Source organism: Lottia gigantea, assembly GCF_000327385.1.
Source record: "Lottia gigantea unplaced genomic scaffold LOTGIsca_7, whole genome shotgun sequence".
NCBI classification, from domain to species: Eukaryota; Metazoa; Mollusca; class Gastropoda; family Lottiidae; genus Lottia; species Lottia gigantea.
The window spans coordinates 1414564-1439989 of NW_008710370.1; the positions used below are offsets into that span (position 1 = coordinate 1414564).

Genomic DNA, 25426 nt, shown 5'->3' on the forward strand with positions numbered 1-25426 from the left:
TATACAGATGAATGTTGTTTAAAACTTGACAATAGATGAAAGTTGTTTATAACTTGACAATAGATGAAAGTTGTTTTTACAGATGAAAGTTGTTTATAACTTGACAATAGATGAAAGTTGTTTATAACTTGACAATAGATGAAAGTTGTTTATACAGATGAAAGTTGTTTATAACTTGACAATAGATGAATGTTGTTTATAACTTGACAATAGATGAAAGTTGTTTATAACTTGACAATAGATGAATGTTGTTTCTAACTTGACAATATATGAATGTTGTTTATAACTTGACAATAGATGACTGTTGTTTATAACATCGGTAAATGTGGTTATGACTTTACAATTGATAATAATGTTTATGATAAGATGATAATGGATAAATGTAATTTACTCAATCAGAGTAATATTGTACATAAAATAGAGACTTACCTATGAGGTAAATGTCTTTGACCATTGAGTAAAGCCATAATAACATTACCAAGAGCAGAAAGACTTAAAGAAGCATTACTAGGATCTTTAGATTTAGCTGTACTCCCTAAATCTATTAAATGTAGTCTACTTCTACCACCAGCAACTGAAATCAAAACAAAATACAATAGTGAGTACATAAAATAGAAAAAAACATTGTACAGATAATCTCAAAATGATCTTAGAGCTAGTATATCCTGCAAACAGTGTTAGAAGACCCTTGGACATCCTTGCACTAAGATCACTTTGAGAATAGGCAGTCTTGAGTTGAATTGAATAAGACCTGCCCTATTTCATCAACAAAAAAAAGAATATTACTTTTATTGGTAGTAACAGAGTTTTGGCTGTAATAGTCGCCAAGTGGTAGTATAAGTTAGGACTGGGTAGCCTATTCTTAACCTCAGGAACACTCTGCCACAATGTTTGTAAACTAGGCATCACTTAGTGATGTTCTTCATGGTGATAAATAAGGATGTTTATTATTAAAACCAATTGAATAAACACAGCTATCACTCAACTAGCCGAACATCTATCTTGTAATGCACCCTTTATGTCATTTTTATATTAAATCATTTTTCACTAAACACAACTTGTAGCGTATCATGATAAAGATCCTTCTTTTATTCATGGGAATTGAGGAATATTTTACGATTATTGCATGAAAAAATGTGAATAAATATGTAAATGTCATCAAGATAAGCTTGAAGGTCATCTTGACTTGATCAGAATTAATAATGACTCCCTTGGTCGTGTCATTTACATGTCAAATACAACACACATACACGATCTGCTCGTGTTTTTCTCTCACTTTCAATTTCAATTCCTGTAACATGCAAAAAATTCAAATGAATTTTCACCAAGGATGGTTATGTAAGTGCTGACAATTCTGATGGTTTAATGAAATTAAACCTAGTTTCACTATACAACTTTTTTACAACAAAAAAATAATGATGATATTTTTTTACAAAAATCGCAGAAAACAGCTAAGTGAATTACGCCAAAAAGAAACTGGTAGCTCATATTTTAAGCAGCGTTTGGCAGAATGACAGGTTAACTGGTAGTTTTCAGGCAAAGATAATAGACTTAACTATGGTTAGAATTTCTACTAAATACCAGCTATTTCAACCTTGTTACATCATTGATGTTAATGCCTGCCAGTTTTGTGTTTTATGTTGCTACTTTTATTTCTGTGTTGAGAGTTTTATGAATTGAAGAGATGTGTTTTTGCCCTCACAGTCTAGAGAGTTAAATGCCAGTAAACTTTCTTTAATCAGATATCACTGACTTTTAAATGGTTCAAATAAAACAAAAATATTTGGGTGTTTTTGAAATAGATAACATTGACAGAGTAAGTTTAATAGAGTTCTTTCTATGGCATTTACGCTATTTACCAATATCTCCTCATTCTATAGGCTTGTACTGGTATAATATAATGAACATTACAACAATATCAGTAAGTGTGTACATTACTATCCAGTTGCAATTTCAATCAGTCAATAAAATGTATGTACCAATTTTACTTGGTGGCTTGTATCAAATCTGACAGTATTAACTAGTGCTGGGTATCACCAATCATTCCACGATACAATACAAGGGTCACAATAAGGTAGGTAGTAAGGGGCAGAATGGAAGACAAGCCTATCAGTGGGTACCTTTTGTAATAAAGATATTATTATTATTCATTATCGTGATAAGGGGTAACGGGATAAAAATGTACATTTTATCTTGTAGTTTCTATATATATTAATTTGTATCTTTATTACTGTGATATTTGATAATATAGTATATTGAAATCTCCATTTTTTTTATGGAATGAAAGGTACCGTCAAGTATTGACACACGACATTGCGATATAATACGCGTATTGTGGCATGACGTATCGCAATACATCGATTCACCGATATATCGTGCCAGCACTACTAGCATATTTGAGCTCATTCAGCTTTCTTTTCAGAATTTAAAGGCTGGAATCTTGATCTTTAAATGAATATAAAAGTAACATTTTATCTTCTAAGTTTCAATATATATTAATTTATAACTTTATAACTGTGATATTTGGTAATGTAATTGATAGGAGTGGTTAATGTCCACTGTCTTATCAAATAGTTACCAACTTCAATCAAGTCAGTGAGAAAAATTATGGAATGAATGGTATCGTTAATTACAGAATTTCCTTTTGAATAACTGAAATATCCTTGTATTTTTGACCTTCTTTCTTCTGTCTTTTTGATAACTTGACCTTCTTATTTATCTTATTTGGATTACAAGGCCTTCTTCATTCTTTTTGATTCTTTTTGATTCATTGACAACTTGGTCCTTTTTCTACTGTTTTCAATTCCCAACTCTCAAAGAAATTTTTGAATACTTGATAATAATGGACTCAAACAAAATGGTCTTTAATTTCAAATAAATTATTTGACTTTTCATTCTATATTTTGTTGATTACTTCAACTTGACCATTTTAATACCCTTACTAGTAATATTGATTACTTGGTTTTTATTCTATTGTTCATTATTCATCTCTTTTCAAGATTGAATATTTCCTAGCTCTTGTCTTGCTAATTACATGGTGTAATGTCAAATATTTCTTAATCTCAAACATAATGACTCTCACCTTGCCTCTGAATTCTAGTTTGACTGCCTGTGATATTTTGACTCTATATCTAAAGTTGTGATTAGGCTTCTATTGTGCTGTATGCATGAAATAGATTTTTTTATAGCATAAGGGAGCAAAGAAGAAGTCAAGCCTGTGGAATCTTGCATGAAAAACGTGAAGAAAACGTTCTTGGAAACAGACTGATAAATATTTCAAAGTCAGATTTATGTCCATTATAAATCACATTATACAGTCTCAGCTGTGATCATAATTTGCTTGATTAATTTCATTTTACTTTACCAGATTTTTTTTCTGAATATGTATTTTCTCTATTTTTATAAAAGGTGTCATTAAATGTCTGAGGGGTGACACATTTATTCCTCATTTTATTCATTTCATGCAGATTATTCTTCTAGGTCTAATGTCAAGATTTTGATCTCTGATCCACACAAAAGGTTTTAACATGGGAGCAGACGTCAAAAGAGGAAGCAAACAGAGGAAGATAGCTTTACAACAACTATAATATAAAATCAACTCTAGTCTGGCAAATAAATAAAAATTAGAAAAAGAGAGACTTTTTAAGAGACATAATTTATAGTCAATCTTACTTCAAAAACAAACTGACAAGAAAAGCAAATGAAGACATTTTCTAAGTTGAGAAAGAAATCAGTTTTTAAATGGTAGTCTTAAAGACTGATCTATGGTTGCTAGAAAAGTACATAGCTTCAATTCAGCCTTTATATTTTGTATGATGTAAGATTTATAAGACAGAGAAAGTGTCAGAGTTTGTATTCAATTTGGCTGGTTGGAAGAATGCCAGGTTTCACTCTAGGCATGAAATAAGTCTTATTTAACAAGCGTTCAGGTAGAGTGAAAATAAATTGAAGAGTTGAGTGTTAGAATTCCCTTGTTTCTAACAACCTATTATTACTTACATAAAACTGGGATAATTACCTCAGCTTTTTAACTTATTTCTTACTGATATATTCAATGTTATAATATATTATATGTATATCAAGTTTGATATATGTTACCATCAATATTAAAAGAACATTAATATATACGTCAACCATTAGCCATCAATGCTGAACACTTGAAGTGAACCATTCTCCGTCCGAACTTGGCCAGCACTGTTTTCACTTGGTAAAATATCTGCTCTCAAGTCACGTTCAAAGTGCAAAAGATTCTTAAAAAGATCCAATTTTGTTTTGAGACACACTCAAATGAAAATTGATTTTTTTGGTGGTGAAGCTATTGCAAAGTTATATGTACCATGTATTCTTTTACCACATTACATTAACATTTACGGCACTGCCACTTTTGATAAACCATTGGCTACTCGGTTATGACCTGACCTGGATAATTTTGTGGGCAAATTAAATGGTGTAGAAATTGAAATCAAACAAAACAAACTTAATCAATTATGTGATTTCTCAGACAAGGTTCAAAAAGCCAGTCAAAGAGTTTGATCAGTGTTTCAACAGGGGTAAGCATGACATCCCTCTTAAGTTTGATGCTATTCTAAGGGAGACAAAAAATTTCTATCAAGGGTGAAGCATTGAAACTTAGCCAAGAAAAATATTGAAACTCTTGATTTTCATTTGATGGACATTTATCTACAGATAGTAGGTAAAAACACAATCAACATCTTAAAAAGTAAATTTTGAGACTAAAATAAACTAAAAACTAAAAATATGCACATAAGATACAATGGAATTTGAAAATAAAAGTATTAAGTATAAAGCTACATTGAAAGAGATGTTATATTATTGATTAAGAGATGCTATGAATAGCTTCTGTGTGATAAAGATATTGAATGTAGGGTGGTACAATATTTTCCTTTAATTTGAAACTTTGTGATTTGTTTTTCCTTTCAACACCTGGTTATTTCTACAATTTCCAATTTCAAACAGATTTTTTTTTTTTACCTTTCTCAACATATTACTTGTCATATTACATACTTTTGCTGCCAAAATCTACATGAAGTTAATTTGTAAAACTAAACAAGACAAAACAGATTAAAGATTAAGATTATTGAACTAAGTATAGAGCTCATTACTGCTTTAACATGAGCATTCAATGGCGCTTTACAAATTAACACAAATATTTCTACATTATAGTCAATCTCACACACACACACTGAGTTGTTTTAGGTAAAGGTCCTTCTAAAAAGATGTGTTTTTAACTTTCCTGTAAAAGAGTCAACAGATTAAAAGGTTTTTAACTGTTCAGGTAACTTGTTCTATAACTGTGGTCCTGCTACACTGAATGACCTATCTGTAAAGGTTTTATATTTTGTTGTTGGTATACAAGGAATTGTCAAAAAGTATATGATATTATCAGTGGAAAGAAAAGTCTATGTGTATATCAGTATATTTGCCTTGATGTTCTATAATATATATCTACAGGTTTAATATATACATCACACATGTCATGTTACATGGTGAAGGTTTTTGTCAGTAATTTAATCTCACTATGTACTAATGAGATGTAAAACCAGAATAATTTCTATGCAATGTGTATAATGTGTATGATTATGTCAGAATTTTGTTTAATAACATCAAAATAATAGCAACATAATAGATGTACAGATGTTCATTATTTTTAACCATAGTCATTATTTAGTTGGCAGTCATCCAAACTTATTTTCAAATCTATATTGAAAATTACTAATATGCTATAAGACTGTTCATGGGAAGCTAGTTGAATAAAATTCTAGTTGATATTTGTAATATTACCACCAATCTGTCTTTTATTTATAAATCAAAGTTAGAAGCAAGTTCAATAACTCTTAGACAAATATATCAACTAAACCTATATCTGTTCTTTCATAATAAGATAATGATATAAATATCAAGTCCTGCTATATCAGGGTTCAATTTAGACTGAAAAATTTAATTAGCAATTTATCACACCAATTTTTAGTTTCGGCTAATCAAAAATTTCATTTGTATTTTACAAAAATTTGTTAACTATTTAAATTTTTCAGTAGTGAACCTTCAAAAAGATCTTGTCAATGATTTTAGTTCCTTAAGGTGATAGATTTGCCGTATATTTCAAGATTTGGCCAAATAGAATTAGCTCGAAAAAAAAATCAATTTAGTTTGATTCGGAGATCATTGAGATAAATTGTGATTTGAATTTTGCTAATTATAGGAATTTTGGATCACAAAAGGGGAAAACTGTATCTATTGAGCATTTGTCAGATCCAATTCAATCTTAATTTACATTACATGAAGCAAGTTTATTCAGATTACAAGAATCAAGTTAAACTCTTAATTCAGATCACAAGAAACAAGTTTCAAACTCAATTCAGATCACAAGAAACAAGTTTCAAACTCAATTCAGATTACAAGAAATAAGTTTCAACCTTAATCCAAATTAAAAGAAACAAATTAAAGTATACATACCTCCAGGAAGACCAGCTCTATTAGCTTTTTCTATTCGATATTGATAAACATGTAACGTAAATAATAGATGTGATGAGCGGCCATCTTCTTCTGCTGTAAAATATCAAGTCACAAATTCATTTTACAAATAAAAAATTGGCAAAATTTCAATTTCATATTCACAGGATGGGCCAAACACAGTTTATTTCTCTTTGCACACACGCCAAATGCATAAGATATAATTTAATATTGATAAGCTGTAGATAATACACTTTAAATCTACACTTATCTGCCACACTTATATTAAGATATTAAATATTCAAATTCATATGTTCAATATATTACTGAGAGATAAGAAAATTTTTCTGTAGCCAAGTACAGACGTAAAGCTACAGTCAAATGTTTGATATGTTTTAATATCAAACAAACTACTTTATATTCAAATACAGATATATCTTGTTTAAAACTTTCAAACTTGTTATCAAATTATACATAGTATCTTTGATGATTAAATAAGTCAAGATGTATGTTATGGTAAATGTAATGAATTAAACTTCAGATAGATTAAACAACAGTGATATGTATTAGATTTTGGACAAGATATAAGCTTACTGTTAAGCCTGCCACAGACGAGAAGAACTAGCTGAGCTGCTGGCCTCAAGAGGTTGGGAGCTGAGCTGTTTCCTCCTTAAGTGCTGAGTTTTTAGTAAGATTTCTGCCTTGAGAGGCTGTGAGAAAAATATCCATCTTGGCCAGAAATTCACTGTGTGCAGGCTTCTAAGCTGCCAGCTGAGCTAGAAAAGTAGCTAACCAATAGAAAAGCGTTGGCAGATCTACATTGTAACCGTGAATGACTTTAGAAGATCAACTTGCTGAATGTGACAATATATATGCAGTTAATTCAGAGGAATTCCAAAACAGAGAAATTAGGTCATTTTATTTAGTTAAGTGACACGAATGCAGTACAAAGCTCTTCCGTTGTTTTCGTTGACATAAGGAATTGGCCGAAGATTGTCTAGTGAGACAATAAGTCAGACAACAGCTCTCGTCTGCAGTAAAATAATTAGTGAGAATGTTGCTCAGCTGTCAGCTCAGCTAGTTCCTCTAGTCTGTGGCAGGCTTTAACTCACAAGCTGCTGCACGCCAATATTGTTGAACTGCTGCACCTATTTCAGTTATAATAAATCAATTCAAAAGATAGATTTGAAAGCAAAAATGTGACACAACATAGCATATGCCACAGGGATCCAATTATCAAAACAGGATTTAGCTGAATCAAAAAGAGAATATCCCATCTTAAAAATGATGCATCAATCATTGATGTTCATCTAGGAGATATATATCACATATTGGATTTGTCACAGCATGCATCCACATCATGTGCCTTAACATGTAGGTTGCTAAGGACAAATGAAGGGAAATTGCAGACGTTGTGCAACATCTTAGATTGATTTTCTCAAACTCAAGGAAACCCAAAATGCCTGAACCAAATGAAAGATCATAGAGCAATGATTGATGTATCATTTTGAAGCTGAGATCATACACTATTCTATTTAGCTAAATCCTTAGTTTTGAAACTTGGGTCGATGTGAATCAATTTGCTATGATGGGTCACTTGATTTGAAAGACACCATATAATAATATCAATATTGGTTTCTTTGCAGAAAAAAAAATTAGGGTGGGTAGAAACCAGAAAAAATAACAAAATAACACAATGAAATAACTATACTTCTAATAACATTTTAACATAGTGAAATGTATGACAGATCAGTGCCAATCATCTGCATCAAATTTAGAATAAAGTCTTACCACCAAGTTCATCCGAAAATAACAAGGTTGAGAGACTTCCGAAAGGAACCACAAACAATTACATGTAATGTCAGAGAATGAAAATACACTGTCCAAATCTGTTCACCAGAAAAAAACAACAACTTCCATCGAAATGTCCTAACTAACACCAATCTAACTCTTTGTCGAAAACAAACTGATCAACTTCTGGCAGGGAGACCAATTAGTTTCAGCCAAGCCACTAATTTTAGTGCCAAAATGTGTAAAATATGAGGTATTTTGCCTGTGAACTGGTGGATGTTGTTTTCTATGGACCAAACCATGTTACCTTTAATCTATTAGCGGGCTGTTTTGTGTTAAGACTAAACCATTAATTATATTGATAGATATTTAATGGTTACCTACTGTTAACTGCTGTTATGTATACAATGTTTTGGAGCAAGAGTGTACTTATAGTCCCTCCCTGTCATACTTAATGTTTCAATATAGAATGGCAGCAATAGATAGTATTATTTATCTCACAGTATATTGATTACTATGCTATTTAAATCAAACTTGCATTTGTATTAAACTGCAATATATACATTTGATTAAAAGATAGCCTTGCAAAGCAATGTGACATACACCCACCAGCTTTGATTGTACAAATCATTGTTTGTAGCCTGTACAGTGAGCATGAGCCAATTGTGAACAGACGTATGGATGACAAAATACTTCCAAACTATGTGAGGGAATATAAATATCAAAAGAATCCATAAAAAATTGTTGCTTGAAGAGTGAACATAAGTTGCACTATGTGGCTAATAGAAAGGAAGAAAACGACATTTCGGTGAAAAATTATCAGATTATCCTGAAAATTGATAGGGATCATCATCATAATGACATTGACCTACAAAATAAAAATCAAAAGAATCTGTAAAGAATTGTAGCCTGTAGAGTGAGCACAAGCCAAATGTGAACAGACAGACAGACACCAGGGTGATTACAATATATTTTCGGAATATAATAATGTTTATATTCCAATTACTAACAAAACACATATATCAACTATTGACAATTCAACATCACTCTGTCAGAAAAACACAGAAAAACTAACAATATGTCATGTTTTCCTAATTAGCCAAATTCGATTTTTTGTTTTTCATTCAAGGACAGCATACATACTGTGAAGTACTGTACTGAACTTCTATCTCAAAACATCAGATTGAAATCACAAAAATCTATTTCTAAATCTACATTGAAAAGTTATCAGCTTACCATTTTTACTAGTTGCAGCTAAGGCAGCATCAAAATAAAAAGCTGCTCTATCAGCAGTTGGTGCTCTGAGTTCACTTTGATTTTCAAGTTGAGTTCCACAGATAGGATCTTCTCTTAAATACACTGCATTTGATGGTGGTCCTTCTCCACCTGAAATGATAAATACACAGTCAGATATTTATTTATTGCACCTCATTTCATTTCTATCAATTTCAAAAATATAATTTCTTATATGTTTTTGTCCCAAATTGTTTGTCAAAATGCAACACATTCATTCTATTTTTCAATCATTTTCTAGGAGAGCCCTCTCAGAAGCTCCATGGTAGGCTTGCATCCATGACACTTCGGCATTTTGAATCTCATCCGCGACGTTGTCAATTATTAAATCAGTCTGCCCCCTACTTGTACCCCCAGTCTCAGGAAGCTCGCACAGCCACTGGAGCCAATGAATTATTTGTTGCAAAAAAAGTACTATTTTAGTAGAAATTATTCAAAAGTAAAGTTATAATTTGATTCATCACATCTTCATCATTGCAGTCTTAGTCTTAGTCAGATCAGTGTCTAAGTTTGGCTGAATGTAACTTTTCTTGCATTCAGTCATAAGCAGGAGAATGTACTGCACTTTAACCAAAATGAAAAAGTTGAATCAATGAAGAAAATTCAGAGCAGATTTCATTTGTATATTTTTAAAACATGTATAAATATTTGAATTTTGATTGAGAAATACAGATGGGAGGTTGGTATATTATTACCTGGAAAATTCATTGCCTTAATAAATAACATGTCCTACTGTTCTTACAGGTAAGAGATAATCATTTAAAATGTAACATATGTTATTCAATCACAGACTGTCAGGTAATACAGGCAGATTGAAGCAGAACTGGACTATTTAAAGGAAGATATATAAGAATAAAGTTGAGTACCTCCTTGTTAGATTATCATTAGTTAAGGAAGTATGCAAGGGAGGTAATTAAGCATAGCCGTGTCAAACAATTCACACATTGTGTTTATGGTAGCGAGTAATTTTTTTTACATAAATTATACATGTTATTAAACTTTGGCTCTGTAGGTCTTAATTACACTGACTCATCCTTTTCACAGTGAATTTTTCTAACATCGTAAGATTACTTTTTCTATAAATTTAAAACACAAGAAGTATCTTACTAATATACAAATATTCATATGTCTTATATAAGAGTATTATTTTAGTGGAATATAGCTTTAGCTAATAGAATTTTATTTCAGTACCTTTAGCATAAATAGTGAGTCCCTGCAATCAACAGAAACGTTTTGTGGAAAATAAGAATGTTCTGACTTTGAGTAAAAGCACTTGTAGCACTTAGAACAAGAGATTATTATATGCTTAGTTATAATGAATAAACTGTAGATATGAGTACTAATCTTGCTAGGAGTGAAGTAGCCAGCATTAATCAAGTCAACCAAGCTATAAATGGGTACAGATAATCTGGAAAAGATCAATGTCAAGAGGTTTGCCAACAGACAAGCTCATAGACAAGATCCTTGTGAACCTTATTAATCATCCTTGTACAAAGTTAGTTTCTTTCTTTCTTTTCTAAGACGTTATAAATATTCACACATGCAGATAATAACTGCGTTTCCACTGAGAATTGTTAAGTAAAGCTATCTTTATTGCCGAACGCGCTGTGTTTAAACTGAGTCTAACTGGTTCCCGAACGACTTTAGTCTCGATCACAAAGTTGCACATTACTGACAAACAGGATGTGCAAGACTACCATGAAATGGGAATTTAACTATTGCGTTTTAGATGATAAAAGTGAACAAAGCAATGTTAACTTACTAATTCTAATCAAAAAGAAGACAAAACACATTTTCCCTCTTCTATAAAGAAGGGATGTAACTGGGATATGCAAAGTTTTTTTACAACAACAAAATTTTTGTTTTGCTTCTGTTAAGAAATGGAAAGACCAGAGCACCCCCTATTGCCAAACAAGATAAAGCAGGCTATTCCATTCGTTGAGTGAAAGCCGTCTATAAGCTAGCTTTCATTTGGACCCTGATAAGTTGCTGAACGCAAAAAGAAAGGTCTTCGGTTCCCAGTTTGCTCAGTGGAAACACAAAAGTTGGCTTAAAGAGGGCTTCATCCCTCAGTGGAAACACAGTTAATTTACATCATGACATCATTAGATATAAGTGCCCCTGACAATATATCTTTCTGCTTATACCTTTACAGAGGACATGCAATATATTGATTTCTTCCATCATATATATCTGTTATAAGATATTTTTACAACACAGGGAAAATTTGAAAGACTGAAATAAATAACCTGAACATATGATATACTATATTGAGATCTATTAACTTCTGACATTTACTACTGTATCAATTGTACCATTTCATATCACGTAATACTAGTATTAATTTACAAATAATCACTTTAAACTACCCCTATTATTGTGTTGTTGACTATTTTATACTTAATAGTAATGGACTTCCTAAACCAAACTTCTACAGAAGCCAGAGTAATGCTTGGGTTAAAATAAGGATTCTATTTTCATGCATTTCCAAAATATATGTGCATATGAAAATCAACTCTGAAAGAGTTACTTTCTAGTGACTATTTGCATAAGAATTGCTTTTTTCACCCGAAACCTTGCTCAACATTAATATTTGATTGACTTATCATAATTGACATAGAAGGTCATGGTCAAGATAATGTTTTGATCCTAGCCAAATATCTGATCATTTGAATATTAATATGTTCCAAATGGTTACTACTTTTTTCTATTCTATCCCAAAATATTCTTTGAAGGTTTTGGGATTTTACTCAAATCAACAAATACCAAAACTGATAAATTACAAAATTTTTCAAACCTGTTTAGTTATTTTCTAAATAAAATCAAATTTAGTGCTAAACTATTTGAATACTGTAAAGGTAAGTATTGAACCCTAACTATGACACTCATAATTCATCTAATAAACAACAGAATGATGGTCCAAATATTTGCAATTCCAGAAACAACTTTATGTCAAAGAGAATGGACTGGGCTGATCGAGATTTATCTTTATCTCTCATTTTTAGATTAATTTTCCAGTATCGTTGAAGAAAAATAAATATTTTCACGTGCTGAGGTTGTCTGGTGTCAAATGCTCACTTAAATTTTCATCCGTGTTTAGTTAAGTCAGCCTAAACTCCTCAATAGTGAAGAACAAAAATAGTCTACCATTCTAACATGTCTGATTGGATGTGTTGGAATTCTACTCAACACTTCCTTTTTACGATTTCCATCAATTGCTAGGGGAAATGAATCAATTACCAATCACTCGCAATTGTCGTGTACCGAATTTGTGGTAGGAAAACAAGTTCTACAATTGATTGAACGATGCTTGCCACAATTTGCCCTCATGGAAGAATTCCAGATATAGCAAGTAATCCACTCTTTCGATTTCTTTATTCAGTTACAATGACAAAGATGAAGTTATTTTCTACGCACATTCTAGTTGTGAGCTACTACAAGTGTTACAGAGTATATAAACGAGTTGAATTCACCACAACATGTGTAATACATTTTAATTATATCGCCATGAGGGACATGTACTCTTTCAATCAAGTCCAACCCTTCGTGCAAACAACCATAATCTAATATTTAACTTTTATTAGATTTAATAATGCCTGAATTCCCTCAACATTTGTCTGTTTCTACACAATTTCCACAGAATTTCAGTTACTGTACAGATTTAATATTGAGAAAAGTTTTTGTGCGTCTGCAGAATTTTATATTTGATTTCCTTGAGTTTTTTTTAAATCTGATTTAAGCCCTGAACATGGTAGTGAATATGTAATAATACTTAGTTGTCCAACTATTTCTGCATTTTTTCTACTCTAGACTAAAAAAGTGGAATAAAACTATGTTTTTTAGGTTAAACATAAAGTGAGAACTACACCAGGTGTTAGAAATTTTTGGAACCTATTCCCTGTCTAATTATCATCACTAATATGTTTCAATTCAACCATGATTAACTCAAGTTGGAAAAAAAATCAACCAAATTCTTGTGTCAGATTGAATTGTTGAGAGGTATTCCATATCTACCTCAGAGATATTGATACTTAAAAAATTGGCAAAAACTCTGGCAGTCAATTGGTTTTCAGTTGGTGGCAAAATAAAAGATGTGCCAAGTTAAGAGATATTTTATGAGTTGTCTTGTTTCATTAAAGATAGAGTAATGAATTGAAATAGAAAAACAATATGTCCTATTTTCATAGTTTCATGCTTTTTTCATCCAACTTTATTCTTAATCTTGGTGACTTATTAATGGCAATATCAATGATAGAGAATTATGTTTTTTAAAATACAGATTCTTATGATATGTGATATGTCTTAATCCATTTCTTAGAATAAAGGAATTAATCCACTACATAAGTGTTTGTGTAATATTGAGTGGCAATGACAGGTTTGGCACCAAACAAAGGTATGCTTATTCTTCTAGACACCTGATACCACTTTTAATAATGAAACATTTACTTATTTATTTAATGAAATTGATATTCTTCTCCTCATGAATACATTTGCTGCTACAGATGTATTGGCAAAGTTTTATTTTGGAGTTTCGTTTTGCCATTCGGGTAACATTTGAAATGCAAGCTACCAAAATATATGAACCATTTAGTTGAATCAATAGGCTCACATGAGCACCAAAACATAACATTGAAAAGAGATCAAGATATTTCTTACCTCCACCAACATCAAATAATAGATCTTTTAAATTCTCTTGTGTTCCAGAAACTTCTACAGCAGAAACACGAACAGAAAATCTGGCACCAGTTGATTCTTTCTGTTCACTAATTAATTTAAATAACCAGGATATAGCACAAGGTATAACTCCTAAAGTTTGTGGTGAGTGATCTTTACCTATCATAGTAAATGATTTACCTGAAAAGAAAATAAGTGCATCTTATAAAATTTGTATTAATTGACAGACAAGTTTATTATTCAATAGCAACTAAAATGAACTGAAAAATGAAGTCAATAAATCATTATCTTGTTACATATACCTTCACAAACAGAAATATCAGAAATAGTGAAACCAACAGAGATGAATTAAACACTGTCACCAAGAATAAATTGGACCTGGGGCTTGGATTTTGTGCCGAGGCAGTGTGGGTGGGGCTCATTGATGCAGAGCATCACAAAATCTATGAGTAATCATTTCTAACGATTTTGCGGTGCCAAAACATTCATCTTTTTGGTTTTGTACGAAGACACTGCAAATTAATCAATCTCAGCAGAACTGAAGTTTCTCTGGAAGCAAGCATTTTTACAAACAGAATATAACTCTTCATATGAATATTTTACAACAAAGGTATAAAACCTATTTACCACATATCATTTGATTCTGTACAAGAAAATGTTATTCTATAGAATATATAGTTTTTATATTTTTCCAGCAATTAAAATAATATCTCTAAGGAGAGCATATTTGAGAGCATATTTGAGAACATAAGAATAATGGCAAATTTTATTTTCTATAATAATTCTTTTATCTTTTAAATTTAACAAGTCTATATTTTATACTTCGTTACTTAACATTTTAATGATATAAGGAATGTTTCTTTTTCACTTTGTTCATTTTCTAATTTGTTTCCTGTGACCTGAATTTGTATACATTTTTGCATGGTTATCAATCAACACTTAAAATTTTTAGAAGTTCCAAAATGCACTTTTCAAGATCTTGTTTAAAAACTTTGTTTTTTATCAAGAACGCAAACAAAATGCAGACGACCTTTTACATTTGTATAGAAAATGTCTTTAAAGATCAAAATTATATTCAGTCTTTTGGATCTCAAAATATAAATAAATCAACAGCCATGCTGGGTTTTATACAGCACAATGGCTGCTTATCAGCTGGTCTTCTAGTTATGTTCGTTTGATTGTAGGGTCGATGTTTTCGTGTGTTTTTATATTATATGTTATTGCAGTATGTACAGATGTGGTCATACTATGGTGATTATGCTTTAAGGAACTCTTTACCACTGGAGAAACTATGTAAGAGCAATATAAATCCCAATGGCCGTGAATGCTAAATTGTTATAATTTATAGAAAAAATCTTTACAAATCACAAATATTGAAGGATAAAAAAGTGAGTAATAATTTGTCAAATGAACAACAACCATAGAAATCAGATCCAAATATTTCCAACAGACGTCAATTTAAAAAAAGGGACCACCAAGATATCAACAGATGTTTCCAGATAAATTGACCAATGAATACCTTTATTTTGATTTACACCGACACCCCCACGTTTATTATATTATATACAATTCCTCTTCTGGTGTCAAATCATCTACTACATAGCTCACTTGAAGAAAATAAACAATTTGAAGTAGTTAAAAGCCCTAGGCTCCCACAGTCTACTGAATAACAGTCCATTTTAATAAAGCTAATAAAATACAGCACTTCATATTCTCAACATTTTCCTTATACCAATACTTCTTACTGATAATTACTTAACCATGAAAGCAGCATAAATTAATTGGATTATCTAGCAATGACCATAGGCAAGATGTTCGACCAAGGATCTGTTGGTAAAAAAGATCACCAAAATCTCAAAATAAAGTGTCCAAATATTATATTAGAAAATCAGATTCTATTTACTACTGATTTTACAAACTGAAGTAAAATAGAGATTAGCATACTTTTTGGATTTCTCACTACTGAAGGATATTGTACCGGCTTCAGTTTATAGAAACATTTGAACAATGCTTTTTCCTTCTTACTAAGGTTAACTAAGGAGTCAACTACTATACAACTTTTGATTTTGATTAACAGAATTGTCGTGCTTGTATTGATTTTTATTATCTGACCTACATCACTGATAGAGGCAGACAAAGTTGTGCTTTGCGCTGGGATGGGACACACAAACCTTAGATTAGCAAGCAGGTGACTTAGCCAACACCTTGTATTAATATATATAACACAATGGATACTGTGATCTATGACAGATTGCAAGTTGATCAGTTCCATTAATACAAGGAGTAAAATCATATCTTTATGACTTAAGATCTTAATGGTTTGGGAACATAAACAGTCTTGATTGACGATTTTTGTTGCCGACTGAAGACTTGCCTGAATGGGCACACAAGTAAATCTCCAGTCAATCGTTTTCCACCATGTTGATACCCACGTGCAGAGAATGCAATATAAAGAAAATGAATCTGATTGGATGATGACAGTCAGGCACATTCAAGATTTGACTCAAGATTCAAGTTGGTGACAAAAATCGTCAACCAGGACTGTATTCGTGTACCCACACCTTAAGGTGAACAATTTTTTTTGGAGATGGACAGATCACTTGTGACATCTTGGCTAATCTGTTAATCATATGAGATAAATACATTCCAGGACAGTCTAGACAAGAACATATGAATATTAGAAAATATTAGACTGAAGAAGTCTAGTAACCTTGTCTGACATCAGATACAATCATACATGATAGAATAATGGTTAATTTATCAGAGAATACCTATATCAATCTACATAATAAATAAATACCACTGTCATCTCATATATCATCCTGTCATACAATATATCACTTCTACTAGTAGTTATTGATACAGATAAATATCATTCCATCTAACAACACCCACAAATATGTCCTTAAGAGCACTGTGACTTTAAAGAGATTGTAAAGAGGTTTTCTAAACTTTGTATGTGTTGCACCATTCCAAGTTTGATGACATCACTCATCAATCGCGAAAGACCTTACGTGATAAAGCAAATTTTGAGAATAGTGACGTCAACAAACACTTAGTTGTATATGTCTGAATGAAAATTTTATTGGATACACATATAAATTAAGAAAACCTCTTTACAATCCCTTTAAGTTTGGAAGGGCAAGTACAGTCTATCTTAGCAGTTGTTACTTTGAACATTTTGTATAATAATTTCCCTAATTGATGCAGAGAAAATGTCCAATAGAAAGTGTAAAATAGTTAATGTGTTGTGTTGATTAATTGATCTCCATGGCAAAATTATCGATTTCCGCTGGTCAGTTCAAGATGGTTTCCCACATAAAAAAAGGAATGGTCAATGATACCAGCTATTGGTAGAAACTGCCAACACAAATACCTATTGTTTTAAATCCTACCAGTAACAGCTACTGATCTTATTTGTTCAATTGGTGTGAAAATAGTCCAAATTCATGAATCTTGGGTTTCTTGTAAACAAACATGAAAGGAGTCGTTTTCAACAGTTTTCATCAAAAACCAAGAATCTTAATCAAAAACAATAGGGGCTCACTAGAAATTTCAACCAAATGATCAATTTGAGAGTAGTTTTTGTAATAGGAGAGCAGTGCATGAACCAAGATGGTTATAAATAAACTTTTAACATCTAAGTTCTTCCTTCTCAACTTAGATAGAGTCTTTACTCCAAGATTTGTGGGAACACAACTTTAAGTTAACATAATGGCCAGTCTTTAGTGATGACAATACAGTGGTCATTAAGATCTCCCTTAATCATATTAGGTCTGCATAATCTGACCATTGGCCTTTCTGTCTGGTCAACATGAATGAGAGACGTAGACCACATTTCTATAAGAATAATGTTTTGATTCAGACATCACACAGAATAATGGAATCAGACAAAGTATCTAAAACAATACCGACAGATCATTCCATTTAATTTCCTGATTTTATTGGTACCAATTACCGGTACCACAGTATCAATTGAGATGAGCCAATATTAAGATATTTTAAAGGTTTCATGATTAGAAATGATGATGAAGCAGAAATTGATCTTAAAGGGAAAGAGTACTATGTTTTATATTTCATTAAGAAACAGTTTAGTTTTATCAAGGAATCGCATTAGACAAGTTTTCTATCCTTTTGATTTTTATTCCCAGTACTTGCATGCAGTTCCAAAAACTAAAAAGGTTCTAATGAAATATAACTGAAGTATAAAAAGCATTTCAATTTCATAAATTCCAACTACAAATGACATTTCTAAGGCAACTGTGAAACTTAAAAGGAAATAGAATCTGCAAAATATAGATCTTAAATTCACGATGGCTGTCAAAATATGGCATATTGTAAATTGCATGGATTAATGATAAATTGGCATAAGTCAGAATGCTAATCCATTTTTGAAACATTTGAAAATATTCCACTTGGTAGGAAATGAACTTTTCAGAATTTCGTCTTGAAATAGAAAAATTGACATGCATTGAAAAGGAATTTGAAGAGGTTTACCTAGAAACACATGTCAACTTTAGAAAAGTATTCATCATCAATGGACTATTTTTTTTTGAGGCATTGATAAGGAGTGATTCATTTTTGTCAAATCAGCACTTAGTGAGACGAAGCATGACAGAGGAGGACACTCGACTGACAAGTAGCTTAATTTACAAGAAGAAATAGCTTGTGATCAATCCATTAAAACAGGCAGACCAAAACCGAGTAAGTCTAACATTGTTGGAAATATCCGGAACTGAATTACTGCCAGAAACAAATCTAAATTGACACGCTATCAGGGGAAGTACGTAGACAAGGTGATAAGATGATATTAAATCTCTCGTAACTGTAGAGCACACAATACAAAACGATGTCGTAAAAGGCCACATATACAGCAAAACGTCAGAAAAGGCCATTTCTCTATCTTTACTGTTGCCATAATAATATTGAACAACAACTGGTTTATTTGATTACTATACAAGAGGCAAGCTTAAATTGATAGACAAAACTTGAAGAATGTAATATAAGTCTTGCCAGGTCAATTTTAAGAGAGAAAGCAGACAGAGAATAAAGACTAGAAACCAAATAGAATCTTTATTAATAAGAAGGAAATTTCACATGACCATATGAAATTGAGTTTACATGGTTACAGTCAACTTAATGCTTTACCAGCTGATAGAACACAATTTTAGCTATCAATATCCCAAAACTTTACATATTTCAACCACAGTGAACTGTGGGCAGTCAGTTATCAGAAATATATAGTCATTTCCTATCCACATGAATCTTGTGAATAATGAATACAGGCCTCATACAATATTCTAAAGACTTAGTTAACCATGGTATTTTAACTTTAATTGATAAGGTGACACAGTATAAACAAAGATATTAAAAATCTGTTAAAAAAAATATCTTAGAAAGTATTAAGCTATAGCAGCCCTAAAACCATTTTGATCTCCAGTTATGTATGGTTGCAAATAAGTATATTGGTCGTAAAGGCTGTTTTCCATGGGACGATTTTTTTCGCAGGAAGCAATTTTTTCGTACAGATGCATGCGTATTGATAAGAAGTACTAGCATTTGCAGCGAAAAAAAATCGTCACGACGATCGCAAAAGAAGTAGGAATAGGTTCTACTTTTACTCGACGAAATTTTTCGCGCAATTAGCTTATCCAATCAGATGCCAGAATTTTGCCTAACAGCGTCAATGTCATATCGTCATGACGTCAAAGATTGCAGAAAATGGCATAGCCAACTTATCAGTCCAAACAAACACTAAGCACACAAATTTCTTTGGATCCAGAGGAAATAAAACAAAATCTGGAAAATAATTAGAACTAGTTAATATAAACGCTAGCTTAATAGCAGGGCTTTGTTGAATGCCGCCATTTAGTCGCTGATGGGCAAGGACGTTAGAATAGCAATAACGTCAATCTTCGATGACAATGGAAATCAAAATTCGTCGAGGGCTTTTATTTTGCGACGAAAAATTTTGCTTCGCGTGAAAAAAATCGTCCCGTGGAAAACCGCCTTAAGATTCGAACACAACTCTCATGAAACTGAGTTGTGAGTTGTGTTCAAAACTCATGGCCACTTTCATTATTCGCTACCATACACAACTGATAATCGCTATAGTATAAAGGAACCTTTAGAAATTAAATTTTTAGTGAACTTACCAAGTTTAGAATGACCATAACTAAAGAGACAACCATCAGCACCTCCTATAACTGATTGTAAAATTTCACTTAAACTTCCAGAACATACTTCACTCTGAAAATAGATAAAAAAAAGTGATCAAATATTAAGAATAAAAAATTATGTCTGGATTTTTTCATCATCTGAAAAAAAGTAGGAGGTAAAACTCCAGGACGGTGACAGCTCCCAAGACTGGAGAAACAAAGAGGGGAGACAACTGACCGCCCCCTATTGCCGAACGAGAAAAGCTTCAATTGCCAAACCGTTATGGTTCCCGAACTTAGAGCCGGCTTTTTATGTCAGTGGAAACACAGTTAATGACAGGTGATTTTATGCTCTGCACAATGACAGTTGACTCTATGTTCAGCAAAATGACAGTTGACTTTATGTTCAGCACAATGACAGTTGACTCTATGCTTTGCACAATGACAGTTGGCTCTATGTTCAGCACAATGCCAGTTGACTCTTTGTTCAGCACAATGACAGTTGACACTAAGCTCTGCACAATGACAGTTGACTCTATGTTCAGCACAATGACAGTTGACTCTATGTTCAACACAATGACAGTTGACTCTATGTTTGGCACAATGACAGTTGACTTTATGTTTGGCACAATGACAGTTGACTGTATGTTCAGCACAATGACAGTATATGTTCTGCACAATAACAGTTGACTTTATGCTCTGCACAAAGACAGTTGACTTTATGTTCTGCACAATGACTGTATATGTTCTGCACAATAACAGTTTACTTAATGCTCTGCACAATGACAGTTGACTTTATGCTCTGCACAATAACAGTTGATTGTATGTTCAGCACAATGACAGTTGACTCTATGGTCGGCACAATGACAGTTGACTCTATGTTTTGCACAATGACAGTATATGTTCTGCACAATAACAGTTTACTTAATGCTCTGCACAATGACAGTTGACTTTATGCTCTGCACAATAACAGTTGATTGTATGTTCAGCACAATGACAGTTGACTCTATGCTCTGCACAATGACAGTAGACTGTATGTTCGGCACAATGACAGTTGAATCTATGCTCTGCACAATAACAGTGGCACCAATTTAATAACAGTGTTGATTGCAAATTACATTTATCTGCTGTGTTTACAGATTGTCAATGAACTTGTAACATTTCTATTAATATGATAAATAATATCAGATATAACTTATATTGGTACATATAACTATTATAAACAACATGTTGTTATTACAAGTGGTACACCTTTATCTCTCATCATTCAGATATCATGAATGAATACATTATCAAAATATGTACTAATGTATATCCAATCCACATCGTGCCGGTATTAACCTTGATTTTTACTGGGTTTGATATCTATATCTATGTTTCTTTCATTTAGGCTTGCATTTTCAAATTGTATTTCTAATGTATTTGACGCTTCTAGCAATTTCTTGCTACTTTGAAGTCTGTAAATTCAAAATGTATGATTATTTTATTGAGGGAAAGTTCAGAACGCCTTAAATTTGTTTATCAATAGTTGCTTGTATATTTTCCAAATTTTTTACCTTCCAAATGGTTTGGGTTCTGTCTTATGACTCATTTTTCCTTGCTTTAAATTTCTATTTGTAGTTTTTACCACCAGTTTATTACTAGATTATCTATGAAGGAAGTGTGAGTCAGTTGTGTTCTGGTCGACCAAATTTCACCGTTAGTTTGCAAAAAGTGAACCAGTAGGTCTACCTAAATTAACATTTGTAATATACATTAAAAGGGATAGTCTGCTTTTCTTGTAGGTCACTCAAATTTGTGAAAACTATACACCAAAATCTAGAGCATATCTGAAAATTTTAACTAAAAAAATTCAGTCGTTAATTTTTAAACGTCAAAAAATATTTAAAAGCATTATGTATGTACCACAGATATGCCATATGCAAATTCATTTTTTGGTTACAAAATACTTTTCGTCAATTATCCATAAGGAGGGATTATGCCATAACTTAATTACTATAACTATTACTTTTTATGTAGAAATTCTCTTATAAAAAAGTTTAGAAACAGAAACCATACGATATAACTTTAATATCAAACTGAAAAAGCCTGCAGGATTGCTGAACATGTGATTTCTGCACAAAATGGTAAAATGATGTCTGCACTCAATGAGACTTCTCCCATGGAGAATGCAAATCAAATAGTTTATTATGAATGTATCTTGTAGAAAGTTATCCATCCCCCTAGGGTGTACCTAACACTTAACACATGTTGAATAACAAAACAAAATCTGTTGAAGCATTGGTAGAAATGGACAAGTTTTTTTTTAACTGATTCTTATCATTAGATGTGAAAAATCAGAAAAGGAGTGATGGTTTTCTGTTCAAAATATAACTGTCACAGTTTTCTTCTGAAACTTGTCATGTTTCCATCAAAATTGTTCCTAAGCACAATAAGTTTTGATCACTATGTATATTACAATACCTAGGCCAAAAATGAGATAGCTTCAATACTGCAGCATTTTATCTCATTAAATTAGGTTTGACATCCATTTGACTCAAGTCTCAGAAATAGGAATTTTTTAGCTTAACTAATAGTGTTCACAGCTCTCTGTTAAAATTCATGTGTGTCCAGAATTAGCAGCGTTAGACAGTTGTCTTTTTTCGCAAATAGAAAAGACATCCATAGAAGTTGAAAGTGAAAATTCCTAGTTTGAGGTACCTTTGAAGGAATTATGCAATTCATACATTTCTAGTATTCCAAATGATCCCTGAAAATGGCAAATCTGTCCCTTTAAATCATATTGAAAACAGCTCTATGCAAGAAAATCACTAAGCTTGCTGAGGTTTGACTTCTACTTTCAGTGGAACATAAAATGATTGTCTAGGATTCCTACTCTTACTATTTCCAATTTTAGTGTGTCAACATCTCATTATGTTTACTGTTAGAACTACTCATAATGTTTACTACTCATTATGTTTACTGTTAGAACTACCCATTATGTTTACTATTAGTACTACTCATTATGTTTACTGTTAGAACTCCTCATTATGTTTACTGTTAGCACTACTCATTATGTTTACTGTTAGAACTACTCATAATATTTACTACTTATTATGTTTACTGTTAGAACTACTCATTATGTTTACTGTTAGCACTACTCATTATGTTTACTGTTAGAACTACTCATAATGTTTACTACTTATTATGTTTACTGTTAGAACTACTCATTATGTTTACTACTTATTACGTTTACTGTTAGAACTACTCATTATGTTTACTGTTAGAACTACTCATTATGTTTACTACTTATTACGTTTACTGTTAGAACTACTCATTATGTTTACTGTTAGAACTACTCATTATGTTTACTGTTAGTACTACTCATTATGTTTACTGTTAGAACTATTCATTATGTTTACTGTTAGAACTACTCATAATGTTTACTACTTATTTAGAACTACTCATTATGTTTACTGTTAGTACTACTCATTATGTTTACTGTTAGTACTACTCATAATGTTTACTACTTATTATGTTTACTGTTAGAACTACTCATTATGTTTACTGTTAGAACTACTCATTATGTTTACTACTCATTATGTTTACTGTTAGAACTACTCATTATGTTTACTATTCATTATAAGAAACAGCCTTTTTAAGACCTTTACCCATAATTTCAGTAAGAGTACAAATTAAATCAAAAGCAAGTTTTTTCATATATACATGATATATAATATAACTTAAAACACACCCAATACATTATAATATATCTTACATCCCATTAAAACATTTCTAGCAATGTTTAAAGACTTTAACCAGTTTTTCTGTCAAATATTTTAACTTGTTGATTTATATCTTTAAAAATATCTAGGTGCATTTCTTTAAATCATAGTGTCATTAAAACATTACAAAAATGTCAATGTTTTTAAGTTTGTGGTTTTAAGTTTATGTCTATCTTGAAATCTGAAATTTGATGAACATTGTGAATGTCTGGTTCCTGACCCACTTACAGACCAAGATTAACTAGTTCATGAAAGGTGAAAAGTCATCTGCAGAAGTTAAATGGCTTGCCTATTTGCAATCCATCTTCAGTCATAATTCCAGTAGACTCAGCTGTAAATGGGTATGGATAATCTGTGAAAAATCAATGCCAAGAGGTTTGACCAATAACCGGCTGGTAGAAAGGATCCTTAACTGTGAACTGGAGTTTTTATTCTTGTAAGATATAGATGGTATTTTCTTTCTTCTTTTTTTTTCGCTTTTAGTATTTTTGAGAATCATTGTAATTTATTTCATGTTCCTTAAAAGGGAAACTCTGTACGCTAGATCTACATAAAGACAAATCTTCATCCCAGCTCAGAATGTAGCAGACTCAGATTTTAATCAGAAGACAATACTTACCAGAGAATCATCAGGAGAAAAAACACCATCAAAAGCAAACATTTTGGGTGCAGCCACTGCAGCTCTCCTATTTGAGGAGGTAATATAACCACTAGCAGCAGGATCATGTACTGTAACTTGTTTACGACGAGGATCAATGGTTAAAAAACTTCGTCCACCTTGTTCTGTTTGACCTGGTATTATAGGTGAACATATTCTTAACATCACCTTCACCTGAAATTACACAATAAAAGAATACAGTATTAGTTGAATTAATTGAAGAAGAATATCATTTCTCTCTGAGTTATATTCTGGTCATTGAGATGCATATTTCATACATCGTATGTATATAATGAACTTCACCACTTAATGTGCAATCAATACTCTTTCTTACAAACACAAGATTCTATCCATTTGATATTTCATGACCTTACAAATTAGTATTAATAGGTATTTTGGTTCCTGGAATTATGAATTAATTAGATCAGGTAAATTCCATCTGAAGCACCTATTATAGGAATAGAAGCTGAATCAACTCTTAGTTCTGTAATTAGTATATGATGAACCAGTTGATGATATCAATATGGAACTGTTATAAGGATTTCAATCGTATCTATTATCCAACATTATTTTCATAGACTTGATTGAACAAAAAATTTAAGAATTCCTTGTATGCT

The 25426-nt window shown here is 31.7% G+C and overlaps 1 protein-coding gene across 1 annotated transcript; it reads right to left on the reverse strand.

The window, feature by feature from the left end:
- Positions 1–425: 425 nt before the first annotated feature.
- LOTGIDRAFT_107755 (hypothetical protein) lies at positions 426–24974 on the reverse strand (the record flags this gene model as incomplete). The annotated part of the gene is made up of 6 exons (XM_009065460.1): positions 426–561; positions 6471–6567; positions 9499–9648; positions 14212–14409; positions 20385–20478; positions 24771–24974. 6 exons carry the CDS (start codon positions 24972–24974, stop codon positions 426–428), a joined length of 879 nt encoding a protein of 292 aa, XP_009063708.1.
- Positions 24975–25426: the final 452 nt, after the last annotated feature.